Source organism: Melanotaenia boesemani, chromosome 14 (genome assembly GCF_017639745.1).
Source record: "Melanotaenia boesemani isolate fMelBoe1 chromosome 14, fMelBoe1.pri, whole genome shotgun sequence".
In the NCBI taxonomy this organism is placed as follows: Eukaryota; Metazoa; Chordata; class Actinopteri; order Atheriniformes; family Melanotaeniidae; genus Melanotaenia; species Melanotaenia boesemani.
Window position 1 is genome coordinate 24811820 of NC_055695.1, and position 21003 is coordinate 24832822.

Consider the following 21003-nt stretch of genomic DNA (forward strand, 5'->3'; position numbering starts at 1 on the left):
TGGACCAAGGCTGGGACGGGGTCACTGGCGTGGGACTCTGAAGCGCTGGAGGTGACACTGGAGTGTTCCTGCACCTCCCTCGAAGTGGTACATCTGCATAGTCACTGAAACATCTTCAAGATGTATTTTTTATCGACTGGCTTTTCACACAAGTTGACATAAACATTTTTCTTTTTTTAACTGTTCTAGTTGTTGTTGTCTTAGTTGTTTTTAATTGTTTTATTTGCTCTACTATTGTATTGCTTTATTTTACTGCTCTAGTATTCTTCACTTTATTTTATTTTCGATGTGTTGTAATTTGTAAATCACTTTGGACAGCAAGACCTGTTGGAAATGTGCTAAACCCAAACTTGACCTGACCTTACCTGACCTAGAGACGTGGGCCGTGGAGCTGGAGGTGACACTGGAGACGTGGACCGTGGAGCTGGAGGTGACGCTGGAGACGTGGGTTGTGGATATAGGAGCTGGATCACTGTCAGAGCAGTGCTGCGGCTCAACCTTGCCTCTTCCAGCAGTTCAGCAACACCTGGAGAAGACAAAAGCATAGGCCTTGTATGAAGCAGACTGATAAAGTCTTCAGCTACACACAATCTTTCCCAGGGCCCAGTTTCCTCTGCAAGAGTGTCGTCAAAGTGTTTGACTACCTTATGTGCTGCCACAAAGTCCTCAGATGAAATGAGGAATACCTGGTCCAACTCCAGATTACGGTTTGCTGGGTCCACGGTTGGTTAGACCCTCCTGTCACGGTGCGGTGGAGGTGAAGACCCAATAGCAGGACTCAGAGGCAGGAGGTAGATGGATGCAGAAAAAAAGTTTATTGTGAACAAACCAATAAACTCAGGGGATCACTGAAAAAGGATCTGAAAAAGGAAAAGTGAAACCAAGGTCATCTCTGGAAGGAAAAAGTCTCCATGGAGATACACTATACTGATGAAAAAGGAAAAATAAGGAAAGCTGAGCGCAGATGGAGAAAAACAAATCTACAGTTTCATTATGACGTGTTTAAAGAGAAACTTCACTCTTATAATTTACAACTGAGGAATGCAAGGATGTCCCATTTCTCTGACATTAGTAAAAACTGTCATAATGCTCGGGCCTTACTTGCTGCTGTTGACAGGTTAACAAACTCTCCAGTGTCAGTAGCACCTGAACTTTATTCAACTAAGATCTGCAATAAGTTTGTCAAATTCTTCACAGACAAAAAACAGAATATCAGACAGGCAGTTGATTCATCAACAGCTGGTTCAGGAAATATATTGTGCCCATTAGAAACCAGTTTAAACACCATTAAACACCATGACACAGTTTAATCCCATTAACAGCAAAGACCTGGGGGACATCTTACGTCAGCTTAACTCCTCCTCTTGCTGTTTGGACATTCTGTCCATAGGTTATTTCAAAAAGATCTCAAAAACTCTGGAGCCAAATCTGTTAAAGACTGTGAACTTATCTTTAAGAACAGATACAGCCTCTAAAAACAGCTGTAATCAAGCCTCTGCTAAAAAGGGACAGTCTAGACAAGACACAAATGAACTACAAGCCAGTCTCAAATCTTCTGTTTAAGTAAGATCATCGAAAAAGCCATTTTTCATCAGCTAAACGACTTTTTAACACAAAACAGCTGCTATGATGTCTTCCAGTCAGGTTTTAGACAGCACCACAGCACTGAGACTGCTTTGACCAAAGTCATTAATGACATGTGTTTAACTACAGACAATGGAGAAATGTCAGTCTTAATCTTACAGGACCGCAGTGCTGCATTTGATACAATCGACCAGAATATATTCCTTAAACGACTGGAGAACTGAGTGGGCCTCTCTGGCACTGCACTACACTGGTTTAAAACTTATTTAGAGAATAGAAAGTACTTTGTGTCAATAGGTAACTTTACATCTGAACAGACAAGAATTACATGTGGAGTTCCTCAAGGTTCCATCCTGGGGCCTCTTTTGTTTAACATCTACATGATCCCACTGGCACAGATTATAAAGAATAACAAATAATTTACCATAGCTACACAGATGACTCACATATATATTACAATGTCACCAGGAAACCGAGGCCCTGTACAGACTCTTGACAAATACATTGAGGAGATGGGTGTGTCTGAACTTTTTTCAGTTAAACAAAAACAAAATTGAGGTGATTGTCTTTGGCTCGAAAGAGAAACGATTAAATTGGGTGTATTGATGATGACAAAGTCGGCCTACTTTCGCCTTAAGAATATATCAAAGGGTAAAAGATGTGATGTCTCAGCAGGACCTGGAAAAACTACTCCATGCTTTCATCTTCAGTCAGCTTGAATATTGTAATAGGGTTTTACAGGTCTGCCTGAAGAATCAATTAGATTTTTGCAGCTTATTCAGAACTCTGCTGCTCGAGTCCTCACTAAACCAAGAAAGTGGACCACACCAGTCCAGCTCTGAGGTCTTTATGCTGTTCGTCAGAGGATAGACTTTACATTTCTGCTGCTGGTCTATAAAGCTCTGAATGGTTTATAACCAAAGTACATCAGTGACCTCTTGACCCACTATCAACCAGGCCCCTCAGGTTATCTGGATCTAGTTTCTTATCAGTTTCCAGACTCAGAACCAGACATGGAGAAGCTGCATTCAGCTTCTATGCTTCATGTCTGTGGAACAAACTCCCAGAAAGCCTCCGATCAGCTGAAACACTCAGTTTACTTAAATCCAGTTTAAAGACCCACCTGTTCTCTGCTGCATTTCAATAGTTTTTAGTTTAAAAAGTCCAAATCTATATCTGTTCTTTTAAGCTTGCCTTGCCTTGCCTATAAATACACTGGGACTAATGAGGAACAGGTGAAGTGAATGAGAAAATCAAACCAGGTGAGCTTATGAACAGGAAGCAAAACAGCAAAACAGAATATAATACACAAGGAGAATGATCCTTCAAAATAAAACAGAAAATCAGACAAGACAATGAACCCAAAGAACAGTAAAACCAAACCAAAACACAGAGACCACTAAAACCCAAAACCCACGAATCACAACACACGTTTCAAAGGTTGAAACTCCTGTGAGATGAAGATCAACTGTTTTCCATTCTTACAAATATTTAAATCAAGATTATGGTATTAATTTCTGTTTTATACTATTTTAGAGTAAGGATATGGTAGGTGACTGGAACAATGGAGGTCAAGGTAAGATCATTTTACAGAAAACCTGCTTTAAAAGTCAAAGAGAAATCCAAGTCCCTATTGCACTGGAAAATATCTTCTGGGGGACATATTAGACTACTTTTATTTAAAGTTTTTATTTAAAAGTCTAAATCTGCACTGTGTCTTCTAAGCTTGAATTTTTAAACTTGATCATGTTTAATACTGTTTTTATTTAATGTTCTTTTTTTCCCTTCTCTTTTCTTTAAATTTTAAATTGTGCTTCTAATATTCTGTGTTTCAGTGTTTCTGTAATGAACTTTGAATCACCCTGTCGTTGAACGGTGCTATACAAAAAAACTTTCCTTGCCTTGCCTACGGCATCTTGGTGTACTGTTCTCTTGTGCAGTTGCACCTGCAACAAATATGACCTTCTCACAGTGTATAAACCAACAAAGCACATTCATTCAAACAAATTCTTTTCTGTATCCTCATCATAATTTCAGATTTTGAATTTTGCAATTAAGCAGGCTTGATGATATTAAACTTTACATTTCTAGCAAAAGATGGCAAAGGTATTAGATGTTACAGAAAAGTGAAATGAAGAAAACAGTCAATCTGGCCAGCTTTTGTTTCAGAAATATGCTTGATAAATAAGAAATCACTGTCTTTGTTACCAGGCAGCACAATGGTGTGGTAGTTAAGACTAGGCTTTGCAACAAGATGGCTCCTTTCTGTGTGGAGTTTCATAGATGGGTTCTATTCAGGTACTCCTGCTTTCTCCCTCATCTAAACAAAGATGTCACAAAGTGGTTGTTCATGTTGTTCATATCTGTTTTGGCCATGTGATGGACCTGGCAGCCTCTCCAGGGTGTACTCTACCTTTAGCCTCATAGAAGCTGGGGTATGCTCCACACCTCCTGCAACCCTGAATTAGATTAACCTAGAATAGAAAATAGATGGATAGATGTTATTGTTGTTGTTATCCAATAGGTGATCTATAAATCTTTGTGTTGGAAAATGGTAAGGGCTTTCCAGTGCCTATCAGTGTATTTCTACACCCCTATGTAATGACTTTCCACAGCTATTAGTGTGACTTCAGATTTATACCCCATCAGCAATTGGTTGACAGTATAGCTGCCTGACTGAAATAAGGCCAAAAAAGAGGATGGTTTATATAACCAGATCATAATCCCAAACCCAGCTAATATGAATTGATCATGAGGGTGATCGTAATAAAAAAAGGAAAACAATGTTACTGCCTTTGAAATACTAAAGCCAGCTTTATTTTCACCTTCTGTTAATTGCACCACTTGGTCTCCACGCTGTTAAATTTAGCAGCAGAAATGAGCATCTGGTAAAGGGTCTTTACAGACCTGAATGCTTTTTGCTCTTCATCTACTTTCTAGTAAAGTAAAGAAGTACAGAGCAGAATCACTGATGCCCTAACAGTCTCTTCAACTCCTCCTCCATGATGACATGTCGAGAGAGGACCTTGAGCTGACTGCATCTGACAATGAGCAGCGGCAGGAACTGTTCTGATGGCTGCATTGTTACATACTGTGCAGCTGAGGTTCAAGTTGACTCGCGGTGCCTTGCAGAACAGAACACACAGTCTATCAACTCATGAGTCTTTGTTGAAGTGAAAAATTTAAGGTTGACAACAATAACACAGATTTTTTTTAGTTTTTAGGTCTGAACTGAACAGCTGGCTGCTTCCAAAGGCATTAACATGCAATTCTGGAGGGTAATTTGATATCCTCTTTAATGATGTCTTTGGTTACTATTAAAATTTGCCTTGCAAGCATAGGCTTTAAATGAGGCTTTTCCATTAGCGCTGCTCCAGTTTTCACCATGGAGCGAAGAAGAAAAAATGAATTCCTCCTACAAAACTATTCAAGCAGAGCAATACACTTGAGGCAACTTTTTTTCCAATACTTTTGTGTTGTGTTGTCCAAATGTCAGTGAATGCAACCAGATATTTTCCTTGTCTTTTCATGGATGGACTGAAAAGATATTTACTATTATTAAAAGGTGGTAACTCACCACTAATGCTTCCATTTATGCAGTTTGTATTGTTTGCTCGTATTTTATCAGCCTCTGCTCCACAGCTCTCTGTGGTTTGTCTACACAGCCAGATGGACATCTGCGGCAGGGCTCCCCCGTGACTCCCATTATGGGATTACAGAGCTGTTTGGAATTGGCCACGTTTTGATTTAAAGCCTCTGTCACACACTCAGAATGCACTGGTTGCATGTGCATGCAGGAACAAAAGAGCTGCTGTGGGAGAGTGAATTAAATGAGTCTTTCTATCTGTTGGCCTACTGCTCAGCAGAATAGGGATAATTACTTATGAGTGGGCTGCTGTTATTGATGGGGCAGGGATGGCGTGAAGTGTTTCACTGCTGTTTTTAAATACTTAATCGAACCGTATTTATCTCATCCAAGAATACATCATCACACTAAGGAATCTTAGTTTCTGAAACAAGTTTAGAAACTAAGAAACGGTAAAAATATTAGAAATGATAAGTCATTCATTTGATGTCTTTGCGGAAAAATAATAGTGAGAGCTGCTGTGAAGCATTTAATGGGCCACCTAAAGGAACCGAGCACACAGCAGCATTCATCGGCATAAGAGAAACAAAAGGGATCAAGGAACTAAAGCAGAGGGTTGGCAATGGAGATACCCAGGTTCAAACAGAATGCAAAAAGGTAAAGGATGTCTTGCCTTCCTATTTTAAATGAAAAAGAACAGCTTTTCTAAAAATGAGATAAGCTTGCAGCAAGCAGCAGTTGTGTTTGTGCTCACCATAAAGTGAGTGAGTGAGTAACAAGGACTGCTGTTGGAGGATGCATCACCTCTTGCAGCACATGTTAGCTCATTCTTTCAACTCAGCTCCTGAGTAATGATCTGTGGTGGCTCCAGTGATGATGGGTGTGACATGATGAGCATATTGTGAAGATGTGAAGTCTCTATTTTCACTAATACCCCCACAAAATATTTTTCAAAATGATGAAGTTACCTGTAGACAGTTCCAAAAGTTTGAGCTAGATGGAAGCACATTTTGAGATGTCTATAACACGAACAGTACATTTGCTTTTTAAAACACATTTGCACTAAATACAGTAATGCATTGTGTTTTGTTTCAGATGACTCAATTCTGGCTGATGAGATAATTGAATGTTTTATGAAGCTTCATTTGGACTGGATACACAAGATTTCTTCAGGGCAGGTGTGAAGATTATATTCCTTCTAATTGAGGGAATTTGACAATTAGAGCTTGTTTTTGTTCTTACATGTTTAATTTTTCTATCACCTTGTTGTCGACATATTCAGACCCCCTTAGTTTTCTTCTTTACTTCTGTCTTATCTGTTGAATAGAGCACTGAAAGCATATTTATCCCTAAGCTCTCTCCAATGAAGCCTGCGTATCATGAAATTTTGTTTAAAACGTTCTTACTTTAATTGTTCTTCAACATGTGTTTTAAAAAGTTTTTAAAAACTGTTGGATTTTAAGTGGGATCGGATGAGCAGGAACACCCATTCCACCAGCTTACTCATCTTTTTTTTTAAGCTTGTCTGGCTCTGTCACATGTATTGTTTTCAGCTGTGAGTTTTTCATGTTACCTTCATGGATTTATGTCACCATGCACTCACTGCAGGGTAGCAAACTCCAAACTCTGTTCATGTACTTTTGGTTTACGACTAAAGAGTGAAGGGAAAGGCAGTAGATGTTCATACTTGGCTTTCATGGTGGTAAAGTATAAACAATGGCTTATACTTGCCATGGCTTTTTATTTATTGCATTTTTATTCACAGGCTCCAAATACCAGAGGTATTTTCCATTTATAAAGCTTATGCAGAGGTTCAGTAAGGAAGATCTTTTCCCTCACGTCTGCCTTCATTATCTGGTGTTTAGGCTTTTTGTCCTTGTCACTTAAGCTTTGTCACTTCTGTTTTCCCACGCTGTCAAACTCACCTCATTCTTAATTATGTCATCACAACACCGGTCCATTAGTTGCCTTGCATGTGACTTTTCGAGCCAATCGGCCTGATCCTCATTCTTTAAAACTGCCCATTTTCATTTCCTCTCTACAGGCTGATTTTTGCACAACTGGCCTCCCCCTCTTCCTGATGCAGAGGAGTCTCATTAGAAATATTTGCCACTTCTTATGTCTGCTTATCCGCCATCAGCATCTAGACTATCTGGAGTTCCTGTCTTATTCTCTTTCTTATTTTCCTTTATTCATTTACTGAGATGAAGCATCAGAGTCTACTCACTAAACAGTATTCATACACTGAATTCATAAAATTAAAATTATCATCAGGAGCAGTGAGTGTGCAATGACAATGTCCACTTTGTTTCATCATCACTGGATGGGATGAAAGCATTTTAATTTGTCCCACTTTTTCAGTGGACTCACTGAAACCTCCTGCAGTCTAACAGATGTTGAAGAGGAAACAGCAAGTAGTTGGATGACAGATGGAAAACTTTCCCATTTCCAATGCCAGAAATATCACATTTTCATACCAAAGACCCGATGTATAATGTAACTGTTTGCATGATGTTGGTGCTGTACCATCTCCTGCTGTGGCATTATGGCAACAGGCCAGTACAAGAGTAGCCACCTATTCTCCCTGTAGGATGGGACAGAAACTCAGCAAAGTGTTACAGTTTTTTCTTCTTAAGAAACAGGTGTCATGCATCAACCCAGTGTCTTCTTTTAAGGTGTGGAGGGAGTTTGAGAGGCTCAGGACAACACAGAGTTTGTTAGATCATCTGCCATAAAATATGTGTATTATTTGGGTTTTTCAAAGCTGTATACTCTCTCAGACATCACATTAAAGCCTCCAAGGAGTCAGAGGCTAAGTGGAATAAGGCAGAATGTCATAATAGTAAAAGAAATTCAAATTAACTATTTTTCATAGCAAATATACATCCATTCTAACTAAACTTAACACAAAAAGAAAAGGAAATTTGTGTTAATTGTTTCTCTCCTTTACCAACTGCTGTTGTGTTATACATCACTGGAAAGCTTAATTAGTCACCTTTTTCAACAAGGTATAAATTGTAAGGATCCTGCATTTATAGAATGTGCAACACAGCTAAATATGTAGGTATTTAACCACAAAAATGTGTCAAAATCCCATATTTTGCTGTAGGATGGCATTTATTTCTCAACCAGGAGTTGCTGAAAGTCAGTCTGGTTGTTTTGGTCCATCTATCACATGCAGCACACCCACGCTGATCCCAAAGGTTTTCTGTAGGATCCTGGCTCTGTGGGGATGATTGTTGTCCTCATGGAGGATGGAGTTTGGTCCCAGAATCTGGCAATACGGGATTTCCATTCTAAAGTCTCATTGCAATATGTTGCTAATCAGATGCCAGTCAGCACTTGAATCGTAAAACAAGTGTGATCACCAACAGGAGAATATTTTAGGGGATTTTGGAACATTTTGTGATTAATCAGACTTTGTAATTATGTATAATACAGTACTAATTAGTGTTATTAAAAGGGAGAAATAATAGATCTCACACAAATTTCCTTACTTAATGAGCTTCATTTATTTTCATCAATCCACTGATCCTCCACTGTTTAAGCATGACTTAACAAATGGAAATGTTGCAAGTAAACAATAAAATGAACCATAAGCAAATCAATTTTGGGCAAAATAATCTTGTATTTTGGCATTTTTAAATATGGCATTTGTAATAAAGCCACTTTTCATGAACTTTGACATGAGTTACTCCAAAGGTCAGAGAGGATGAAGAATTATTTTTCTTTGTACTTGGTATCCTTCTCCTCACTGTTTGGCAAACCAGTCTGCCCAGGAAAGGGGGCAATTTTTAAAAAGAAATAGGGGTCATTGTGGACCCGCAGGGCCACCAGGATTGGAGTGACTGCATAAAGCAAGTTAGCAAATAAGACTGTCCAGAAAACTTCATTTGGGATGCGAAATGGAGCTGTGGTGCGAGGGTGGAGGGATGCCCCGATGTGGGACCACTGACACTATAAGACAAGAAGATGGAGATTAGACCATGGTGCTGTACAGGAATAGTAAATATTGCACATTTCCACTTCCACAGTGTTTTGTTCTCTATACACATTGATTAAGGATCACTTGATGCCTCGTTTCTTTCCACTTACTCCCTAGAGGAATAAATTTAATGTATTTTTTTTCTACAGTCACTGGTGTATCCAAGTGCAGAGGAAAAGGAACTCCTTAAAGGGAATGTACAAAAAATGTTCTGACATAACAAGCTGGCTATTTAGAAGATGCAGAGGGTGTGATCTGCAACTGGTATATATAATCAAGAAGTTCCTTTCCTTATTGGTCCATTCTCTATCAGATCAATATGGAGCGAGAGAGAGAGAGAGAGAGAGAGAGAGAGAGAGAGTTTGTTTAAACCAGCTTGTTTAAAAATTTGCTTCAAAGGGCAAACATGGACCAGGTCACTATTAATGGGATGAAAGCTCATTATATGGAGTAGATTGCCTGAACATGTTAGAACTTTTTTTTTCTTTTAATTAATTGCTGATGAAAACTTTAGTCAATCAAAGGCACCAATTATCGCTGCAACTGCAACAAACTATCAGTGCAGCACACTTCAGTAAACAACAGCTGTATCCTCACAACCATTTACCCTCATCGACTGTTTGTCTTTCTGCTGTTACCTGGATTATGGCTCCAGCGAGGAACATGGTCCAGTCTGACATCCAAGAGCAGCCGGGTTTGAGGAGGCCATAAACAAATGCACCCAGGAGGGGTAGTCCATAAAAAAACAAGTGCAGCATCTAGAAAAAATAAATACAACCCTGGTTTTCTTTTTTGGTTTATATGATTATGATCATTCTCATTGTTCCTTATAAAATTTAGTTTTATTTACGGATTTTAAATCTGATCAAGTCTGCTTTTAATGTTACATAAAGGATGAGACATGTGGCTGTGTAATATGATGCGTGTTCCAATGAGTGTGGTTCTGGATAGCTTTGGAAGAACTCTTAATCACTGTCAGTCGATTTTATTAAGCCCTGACCAACAACACACCAGATAATTAATACAGTACGTCCGCACTCTCTTGTGGCCAACACTTCACCTACTCACACTGAATACAAAGGATGGAAGCTAAAAGCTAAAAATATCAGTGCTTAAAAGTTGCACTATTAGACCAGAAAAATACCAAAAATGTACCATTAAAGTATAAGCAGTAGAACGTAAGTAATTGTCAAAAAGGTAACTACTTGGATCTTTTTCATCTCCTTAATCTGATTCAGAATAGAGCATTTTATTCTCCAGTGACGCTGCACACATTTGATAAATGTCTAGGAATAAAAAATGTGCCATGAAATATGAGGTGAAATGAGATCCTTCAAATGGAAATACTTTCGAGTCTTTGCTTTTTTCCAAATTGATCTAAAAAAAATAGTGGTGCTAGAATTTTTGTTTTGTTTTTTTCCTGCTTCCCTCTCTGAAACACAGATTTACACAGTCAGCACAAATAAATCCCTCCACACAGGGGTTCTTATAGAACTTTCTTGACCTTCACATTGAAACATTCAGTGCATGAAAGCCAATTCCTCACTTTATTAAGTCCTCAAATTACACTAGTGAACGGTTTCTTTTCTTTCGCGGTCTGAGATCCATATGAATTTTAATGAGTCAATCATAAATGCCCTTCAGTCTTTTGTTGTAATACCTTTTTTTTTTTTTTTTTCTAATCTATCACACATCTTTAATGAATGAAGAGGCCGGCCCTTGCAGGAGAAGTGTGCCAATGTGCAACAAGCGCTAACTTCATTTAATTTCTTTGCTCCCTCATGTATATTATAATCAAGCACCCAAAAGAGCCAAAAGATAAGCACACATGCACTAATGCTGATTTGCAAATGCCGCTAACTAAGATTTAATTTCACATGCTGCACACACCCTCTTCCCACCCAGCGAGATGCAAATGGGGGACTTTTGGACGAGGGATTAGCTTATCAGGTTTTCAGCGTGAGGTTCTTCTCTCTCTGATCAATGATTTCAATTGTGCTTGGACTGCGGCCCTGGCAATGTCTTTGGATAACCTATTGACAAAGCCGTGTACACTGAACAAAACACAACAAAACCCAAAGTAGTGAGGGGTCAGGGAAAGAAAATAAAGTGGAAGCCAATCAGCTGCCAGTCACAGTAATTATCCGTTATCCATCTTGAGCCAATGAAAGAGGGAGACAAAGATCCACTGGCCTCTATGCCTGTGTTTGCTTTGCTGTAATGATAAAAAATGGTTTCGTGATTAGGTGCAAGCTCAAAGAGTGGAGGAGACGAGGATAAGCTTCCAGCATGCTCAGAGTCATACCCATGAAAGCAGAGGTCCATTATGAAGCCTGTTATTTGAAACAGGCTGGAGAGGAGCTTTCAGGTGCTACAGCTTGAACAGACACTCAGGCTGAATGTGGAGACAGAAAGAGAGAAAAGACCCACCATGACTCTGGGGAAGCCCACGGGGTCCTTCAGGTAAGGTTCATATTGCTTCAGGTACACAGAGCAAACTTCAAGTGGAGAGTCCAGAGCCACCTACAGAGTTGATTTGTCATTGTGACAACACCACAAATTACCAATTAAAAATCACCATAGCGCTGAACTTCAACCTGACCTTGTCAGAACAGTAACATTTTCAGAGAGTGATACACTGCTTTGTTACTGAAAGTAGTAGAAGTATATTAAATGCCTCAACGTTAAGTGGCTTCATTGTTAATATAAAGCTCCTCTCAGCAACCAGCACACATATTTTACAGAAAAGATACGTGTAATTTTACAAACAACATGTTATTGCTTTCCCTTTTCATGCAACCATAAAGTTTATCACATAGTAATTACATTAATCCTCATATTTTCCATATCTAAATATCCACTGTTTATGAACCTCTCCCTTCAATGCAAATCATCCTCAGTAACAAACATGTAACATAACAATGGGGCTTAATTAGTCAAATGAGCAGCTTATCCAAGCTTATAATCTGTCCCACCTGAATCTGATTTATAAAACTACCATTAAAGTCTCTTAAACTCTATCCTGAGCAGTTTTATAAAAGTGATCTACTCACCAAGCCTCTGAGGGTGGTAAAGGCAATAGAAGCTAACAGCAGCACCACAAGGATCATGTCAAAGGGACGCCAGATTAACTTCATGCTCTGAGCTTGCTGGGCCTGTATAAATAGAGTGTTAGTGCAATGCACAGCCCAAAGCTGGTTAGTAAGGGTTGTGATTTATTGCAAACTCTTAGTTTTGACACACAATGACAAAATAAAACTTCTCTTTCTGTGTTTCCATTAACCTGTTAAAACCTCAGGTTACTAATTCACTAACCTGCAGGGCTTGAAATCACCTATAGACACAGGACTGGTAGCATTGGGCTGATTCTTATTCCTCCACCACCCCTCTAACATCCAAATGTGGATTTCTTTGCTGGATTTATGTACTGTAGTTTACATCCTGATCTAGACCAGGATGTAAACGGCAGCTTATCTAAACAAAAATGTCAATTTACATGAAAAATGAAAAATTATTGCAACATCTTATCTTGCTTAGTTTAAATATAAAGCTGTCCTCCTCCAACAAGCCATTTCCTTGTTATCTCCCCCCTTCTTCCAGCTTAATTTTAGGAACTGAGAAATCCAACAAATGGTTGTGTTGCAATCAGTTTCAGGGTCACAGGCAGGACAGTGAAGGGAAGAACAGACAAGGACAAGACATTTTCTAAAGGCATTCCTGAGATACCACATTTGCGAGCTGATCAATGGCCAAAAACGGGTCAGGTCACAACATGACAGAGAAAGATGGCCAATCCTAAAATATGACGCACATTGCCACAATGTTGTAGGTCCAAAGGCATAAAGAATTTGATTATACAGCCAATAAAAATTAAATAAATGTCTTAACAAAGCTAGTTCTGTGGGCTGTCTTCCAAGGCTAAAAACATAGTGACGGCCCATTCAGCGAGATATTATTGTATCTGAGGTCTTTATTTCTGCCTATTATTACTTTAAATTAAATTTAAAACTTAGATGGCTCAATGATATGACAAAAAAATCAAGTAGTGGACATGTCACATGCAAATTTGGCAAAATATTGTTACATTGCAACTACAAATTATATAAAATCTGACTAAATACACTCAGCATGCATGTATAAACCTCTGAACATCTTTATCAAGGTCTAAACCTTGATGTGTTGGACTCACATTGTATCCGCCAATTAGTGGTCTGTCCTTGGGCCGAGTGAACAGTGATATGGCTCCCAGCACCGGCATCAAAAGAAAGAGAAAATTGAGCCAGAAGGCTGGACGGATCTCTGACCCATATTTACCTGTCCGAAAGACATTTTTATCAGCTTGCGCTCAGCCATTCAAACACATCACTGTAAACATGTCAGTGTAACTTGGCAATTAAACTTCTTATTAAAACGTCAATGAGACACTTGCAGCCAAAGCAAACAGTACAGTATGTCTGTAATAATAAAACAGAGAAAAACAACACATCGCCTGCAGACATTGACACTTATGTATGCAGTTTGAAATGCCAACAACAGATGCTTTCCATGTGTTTTGTGCTTTGTTCTGTGGGTTGTGATGGCAGGCGTGTGTTGGAAAGCTGAACTGTGATGCTGATGGTACACGGCAGGGCAGATGTTCGCTTGATTAAAGCTCGTCATCATCCGACTGTTGGAAGCGGAGATAGAATGAGGCTCACCTGCCACTATTCCAGTAATAAACACGCTCATGTTGGCACACAAAGAGCCAGCCCAGAACAAACCCAGGGTGCGGTAGGCTTTCCTGGAAAACAAACCAAAGGATTTAGTACAGGGCTAAACATTGTGAAGAGATCAGTAATATATGATGATGATCTTAAAGACGTTGCTTTGTGGAAGTAAGAAGTTTCACCTAAAGCACATTTACTGTACAAGGTGAGTATTGTTTGAAAATGTTCACTTTCTTTAGAGCGCCTACCTCAAGGCAGCGAACTCTTGAACTCACTGACTATCTTACTCTATTGGGAGGCTTGCTTTCCAAAAATATTGTTTTATTCAGCCCTTACTTGAAATTGTATATAATAAAAAAAACACTGGTTGAAAACTTTATCTGCACAGCAACCTGAGATGAGTCCTGAGAGTTAACTGGACTTCTATTTCTTGGTTCTTAAAGACATTTCACCTCTCATTCAAAAAGCTTCTTCAGTTATAACCAGGGGCAAGAATATTCTTTATGTGGCAGAAGTTTCTGAGAAACTTGGAATGATCTTCTCCAAACATGACATCCAGTGCACTTCAGACAAACGCAGGTTCACCAAAAGGACAAAACACCCAAACACAAGCTGAGTGGCGTGCACATAACACTTTATTTATAAAGCACTTTTAAAGCAACAATGTGCTGCACAGTAAAATAAAAACAAGTAGTTAATTTAAATTAAATTAAACCATTTTATAAATGCATGCTACAAAACAGGAGCGTTGGCTCCACTGGTCATCAGTGGTCCATCTGCATGTCACTGATAAGGGAGACTCTTTTTGAGGACAGTAAAGTACGTATCTTGACCAGAGAAGATGGTTGGAGAGAGGTGTTGAGTTAAACTGGAAAAACCATCTCTGAACAGAGAGGGTGGTCTCGGGTATCACCTTCCAAAACCCACAACGCAGCCTTGACTCCCCTCTCCTCCGCTCCTCCCCCAGGTACAACCATTCACACATTAGACCTGGTGACCAAAACGGTTTTGGTCAGACAAGTCAACAATTCACACAACCTGCAGAATGGTCAGGTGAGTCAGTGACGCCATGTGACCTTAACCTTTAACATCTAAATGTCCCTACAATGCCTATAAGCCAAAACTCCCATGTGGTTGGTTAGAACAGAAGAAGTCTTTCAGGTGAGAGGCAAAGCATCTTCAAAATCAAGAAGGATCACCTTGACATGGAAAACTGAGAATCTACACCATCAGCTTCAGATGAGATTCAGGAAAATAATAGGTCTGAAGTGTGTCAAGCATCCACATCCTCCCATTGAGTAATCGCTTTATTTTTATTTGATGCAGGTATGTTATGATGCAAAGCGAGATAAACTGCCATAAAGAGACTTGAGCAGCCTGCATCACCCACCTGTCTGTTATCCTGCTGATCATCATCAGGTACATGATAAAGTGTGCGATTCCATCCCAGTAACACATCATGATGGCATATGCTGTTCCCAAGTAAGGCTCTCCCTGAAACACAATTCATTAACACATATTTTGCAGTGTGAGATGTTCATGATGAACATTTAACATGTTCATCTGCTCTTAAAATATTCTATCTCATCAGTGTGTTCATCTAGATGATGAAAATGTGTTGAAAATGTGAAACCTACTGTTTTCTGGTAGAATTCCATAAAACCGGAGATAATGCCATCATATTCTAATGCACTCGTCAGGTCAATGATACAGGTAAAAGAAAATTCAGCAAAAACTGTCAAAGAAAGAAAGCAATCATTCAAAACCTTGTTTTAAAACTCATTTTGCTTTTACAGCTAATGTTTTAGCTTGTCGTTGCAAGAAACGTACATTTATAGCATAGCTTCCAGTCCAGCTATAATTTTTTTCTGTCTATATAGCAGCTTTTTGTGAGTTAAAAAATATTTTAATTCAACTAGTGAGTCATTGATTTATGGGATAGTATGGGGAGAAAATTAAGCCCTGAGCGGTGAAGTGGGCTTGAGGCATATTTTAATCAAATCCAGGGTGAGGAGCTTGTCCTCAAGTTAAAAACCCAGCAGAGCTAAAAGGCCATGTCCACCTGTCAGAATTTAATAGTCCCCAACATCAATAGTTGCTACAAGTGTAAACAAAAATCCTCACACCCACTTTGTTGAATGTGAATGTCATCAGACTTGGAAAGGTTGTGACTGTGGATGCAGTTTAATATCAATAGGCGAAGTAGGCTGGCTATTTGATGAGGATAGGAGAATGACTCAAGAAAAAACAAGTCATTTCGATTCATCACGTTACAACTGTTATAATATAACAAGCAACTTTAAGATGCCTTGTTAATCCACTGCGAACATTTTAAGTTTCATGCACACTAGACTGTTGACAGCCGTCTCCATGTTGGACTAACCTGAGTATCAGCAGTGATGGATAAAGAAAATACACTTCTAACATACTCGAGTATTTGCAAATACTACGCATGTCTAAAATACAATAGCACATTTTAACAAACCCATGAGTGTATATTAAAAAATACCTTTCCTTCAGTCATGTGCAACATTACATTTCTGACTGTGAACCCTTTTTTAACCAATGAAATGAGCCAAAACAGGCCATCTATGAGCAGAATAGATTATTGTCTAAGATTTTTTAGAACGTGTAAAAACATGTAAAACCAATTCCTTTGGAGTACCTATAAAAAATATTGCAATGACTGACATTTTCAAATGTTGTTAAAAAGATCATTATGTTTCTGTGTACACACCACATCTTACAGCATTTGCTTCACATCATTACTCTATAAATGCATTACATACACATTTACACAGTGCTAATATACTTTGTTTCTCCTGTGTGTGTGTAATCCTCAAGATCACCAGTTTTATCTCTAGCATCGTAGGTGTGATAGTAAGGGAATTATGATTCTCCACCATTGGCAAGAACCTGCTATAACTTGGCCCTCATTCCTGGGGTTCCTCTTGCCTTGAGCACTGACTGAAAGAGCACACTGCACTCCTGCTACCAGAGCCTCCGTTAGCAAGAAAACCTGGAACTGTTGGACAGGCTGATCAACTGCTAAAGACACACCAAGACTCAATATGACAAAGAATATTCTATTAAATTTGTTTTGTAAATGGTGCACAAGCTTATTATAGTCAGACTATTGTGGAGTCTAGTCTTGCACTGGAATTTACAAGGTCAATCCGGGACTCAGCCTTAATAGAATAACTAAAATGTTAAGTAAGTGTTAGAGCGGCGAATGTGGTTAGTCTGCAGAGGTTCCAGTCATGCCATGCAAAAGTCTGATTAAGCTTTGCTCTGATCCTGATCAGTCTAAGCAGCTTTCAGCATATCAGGAAAAAAATCCCACTGAACACAATTCATGTTTTCATTCTGACACAGTGAGCAGTGAGGGAATGTTCTGGAAATTCTTTTGTGAGATTCAGCTCCAGAACAATGCATAGTAGGCATTAACCTTTCAGAGCCAGTGTATTTGAAAATGTTGTATGTCATGAGTAAGTTGGGAAATGCACATAGTTGTGTTGATTACCAAAGAATAAGAGGTCTTTAGGCGGGTTGCCACGAGTGATGAGGAAGTAGAACAGGAACACAATCACCAACACAGCAACACCGATCTCGAGGATCACGTAAGGCCTGTAAAAACAGAGATGTAACTGTTATCTAAGAAAATAACTACACATTCTAAGGTTTTTAACATGGTATCATTGACAATCTGTATTCCTGGATCTCCAAATAGATCACAAGAAACCGGAATAAACCAAATTCTATGTTTCTAATGTACACTTTCAAAACTTTTCTTTGTAAAGCTTAAGATCTTGGGATTCAGTGTGGCTGCACTAAACCCACAAACTCTTAAACAGAGGTGAAGAGAAGCAGCAAACTAAGGCCACGTAAGTTCAGCATGGCCCTTAGTGTTTACTGGTCAAAGGTACCAATGGCTTGCACTGTAAAGATTAATATGGCCAAGATACCCCTCCGGCAAACAACATTACAACCACAGAAAACTCACTATGTGTGCTCACAGAAGGAAAACAAATACTGTGAGAGCAAAAGCGTGCCCCCTTGCTGTCTCCAGTTCAACGCCACAGGAAGATTTATGTACACAATACTGTTTGTTTGCAAAGTTGAAAAGCACAAGGCGTACTGTATGTCAAGAACTATTTATCAAACTCTTCTGTGTCCATAGTAATGGTCAGTGTTCACATACTCCAAAAAGAACCAGTGAAAATATTCAGCTGAGAACAAGATTCTGTTGGAAATTTGGTAAACATGGTAAAAACGTATGCCAAAGGACTGGAATGTGTTTTGTATCACTTGGTTGATAATACTAGAAAGACTGAATCCCCACAAATCCGGCATTTAACCCTTTAATTAGAAAGTGATACCTCATAGCTGTGACAGGCATGCTGGTTATTTGTGCTGTGATAGTGGTTTAATCACTCTTTTAGATGTTGTAGGAACTAATTGTCTGATTCGAGTAACCAGATGTGCAACATCTGGGGACAGTGCTCAAGAGCTAGAAGCTCCAGCATCACTTAGCTCAGGGATGCCTTCCTTTGGTTTTGTCATATTTGTTTGGATTATCACTCCACATCCACTCTTCACTATGTTCATTCATCAATATTCAGACATTTCAAACATCTTTTTATCTGCTCCACAATCTGGCTAGATTGTGGAGCAGATAAAAAGAAAGACAAAAACATTATCTCCACAAATTCATCCCCTACCGTCTAATATTTACTCCAACTTAATTCATTTAAGAGCTACAACATGCAGTAAATGCACATTTTGAATAAGCCTTGAAGAGTTAACATTTCTTAACATGATCAAATAATAGGAAGTAAGTTACATCTGGTAGAGACAAACCTGTATTAAAGTAAGCTTACAGAGTCCTCTACTGGTGGAAAAGATGTATATCATCACAGAAAACACAAGGATCATTATAGCTTTAAGAAACAATAATTCATATAATCATGGTAAAATTTCTATTTTAATTAATTAATATAAAAAGTTGATAAAGTTAACAAACAGTTTCCATATAAATCACTTTTGTAGACTTTATTTATAACCTGTCTCTTGTCAACAAATGCTGAGAAGTTTGAACATACTGAGAATATAGGTATTCTGTCTCAAAATCAGTAAATGTTAGGACTTACTCTTGAAACTCAGGGATGGTGTTCATGGCATAAAGAATGCCAAGGGCAGAAAATGAAAATAAAAAGACTAAAGTCTCCATTTCTCCTCAAACGCTATGCAGCCCCCTCCCTGAAAAATCCACAGTAATGCTGAAAAAAAGAATAAATTATAAGTCCATCATATTCTGTCCCAGCTACAACTGACTGAATAAACAGTATATCTACATTAAAAATGTAATATTAAGAATCTGTGATGTTCCTTCAAACTAGCTAAGAAGCAGAGCAGACTCTTACCGTGCAGCTACCCTTTTGGTGGATTAATCAAATTACAGCTGGCCTGACACGGACATCGCCTTTAAAATAATGAAGTGGTAACAAAGAAGCTTTTGGGGGTAAAGTTATGCAATTTGGTTTGGTCAGAGAGATTTACCTAAGTCGTATTAGAGAAGAGGCCTACATTCCTTTTCATGTTATAATGTTTCCTGCACTATGGCGCAATTAATGTCATGTGTAATAACATATGTACACTGAGTGCTGTTCATGGTCTCCTCACATATAAATCCAAGGTTGTATAATCGATATTATTGCGGGCTGTAAGCAATCAGGCAGAATTTCAAAAAACTCTTTCTGGCCTACAATGAAGAAAGGTTTCCACATATCTATATTTCAAAAGGCCTAAACTGACTCCAGAAAAACTGTTAGTTTGACTTCCTGTGTTGTAATCATGGTATTTACACTTTTCTTGATAAACAGATTCAAACATTGCTACACAGGGTAGGACGCAACTCTGAGGGGACGTTTGACATGTTTGCTGAGATTATTTACGAAAACTAACTCGCTCAGTGTGAGTCAACATGATTAATTGCTGAGCATGCAAAAATGATGGTGGTGGAAGGTTTGTCTACAGAGACGATACAGACGGGAATTACACATGCAGAGCTTTTTTCCATGAATGGTTCAAATTGCTCAATGAAGGCAAATCCTCATACCACATCTGCTGAGTTCTGCTTTATGTTGCCTCAGCTCAACCTCTTTTTGAAAGCAGTGGGGGGTTTTTGGCGCATCAGCATGCCTCACAGATCCAGCTTATGTCAGGCCAAGTACTTCCAGTAACTTTCCAGCAGGGTGTGCCAAACACCAAAATAATAATTATAATAATACCATCTTAAAATACAACAGACTTGTTAAACAACAATTATTGAGACAAATTCAAGACATTCAAATAATATATATACATATATATATATATATATATATATATATATATATATATTATTGGACTACACATGTTAGAAAATATCATAAAAGCCTAAAAGGGTTCATCTTCTACAAATTAGCTACATGTACAACTTCTATTAATATTGAATGGGTTGTATTTTATACAAAACAAAAGCCAAACATGCTCCTTATCAGTCAATTAAATCAAGTCATTTTAAAAATGAGTTTGCTGTTAGTATGTTTATTGACTTTAATACAATTATGCTGCTTAGGATCACATTAAAAAAGGAAACAAAGAAAATGCCATTGTTAATGAGATAACATGGATTAATGGTGTAACGAGAATACACCTGGATGGATTTATCTTGTTTTTACTTTCTGTTTCATTATCCATCACCTGGCTGACAATTTGTACTTTAATAAACACACACTCTCTATTGAATTCTGTTTCTCTTACACACACACCACCCTCTGCTTTTCACCATCCTCCGTTGTTGGGAAAAGAGGAGACTGTTATACCAGGAAAGCAGTGACAGTATGTGTTTACTGGAAACATTTGGAGCTCTTCCAGCTCTGTCGTTCAATAACTCAAGATGGACAGATGAATGCCAAAACCGAGAGGACTGAAGGAAGGCAGGAGCAGGCGCACCATTTAATATGTGAAATCCTAAAATGCAACATGCTTTTAAACACAGTAACTGTTATGATAAAAGTCGGCCAACTGATGAAAATGAATAAAAGAAGTTAAACAAGAAATTATTTATGAAAGTGCAAGTTTTGATTTCTCTAAGAGCA

At 38.5% G+C, this 21003-nt stretch overlaps 1 protein-coding gene and 1 long non-coding RNA gene across 2 annotated transcripts; one reads left to right on the forward strand and one right to left on the reverse strand.

Annotated features, from left to right (window-relative positions):
* Positions 1-370: 370 nt before the first annotated feature.
* LOC121652533 lies at positions 371-11428 on the forward strand. The gene is made up of 3 exons (XR_006012624.1): positions 371-448; positions 10331-10333; positions 11418-11428. It is a non-coding gene; the product is annotated as an uncharacterized LOC121652533 (long non-coding RNA).
* Positions 8690-19344, reverse strand: tm6sf2 (transmembrane 6 superfamily member 2). Its single transcript, XM_042005330.1, has 11 exons — positions 19285-19344; positions 19012-19140; positions 17385-17488; positions 15499-15596; positions 15252-15355; positions 13853-13935; positions 13345-13469; positions 12209-12310; positions 11586-11678; positions 9794-9913; positions 8690-9127 (listed from the first exon to the last, which is right to left on the reverse strand). Exons 2-11 carry the CDS (start codon positions 19089-19091, stop codon positions 8891-8893), a joined length of 1146 nt encoding a protein of 381 aa, XP_041861264.1. The 5' UTR covers positions 19092-19140; positions 19285-19344; the 3' UTR covers positions 8690-8890.
* Between the last annotated feature and the right edge of the window lie 1659 nt (positions 19345-21003).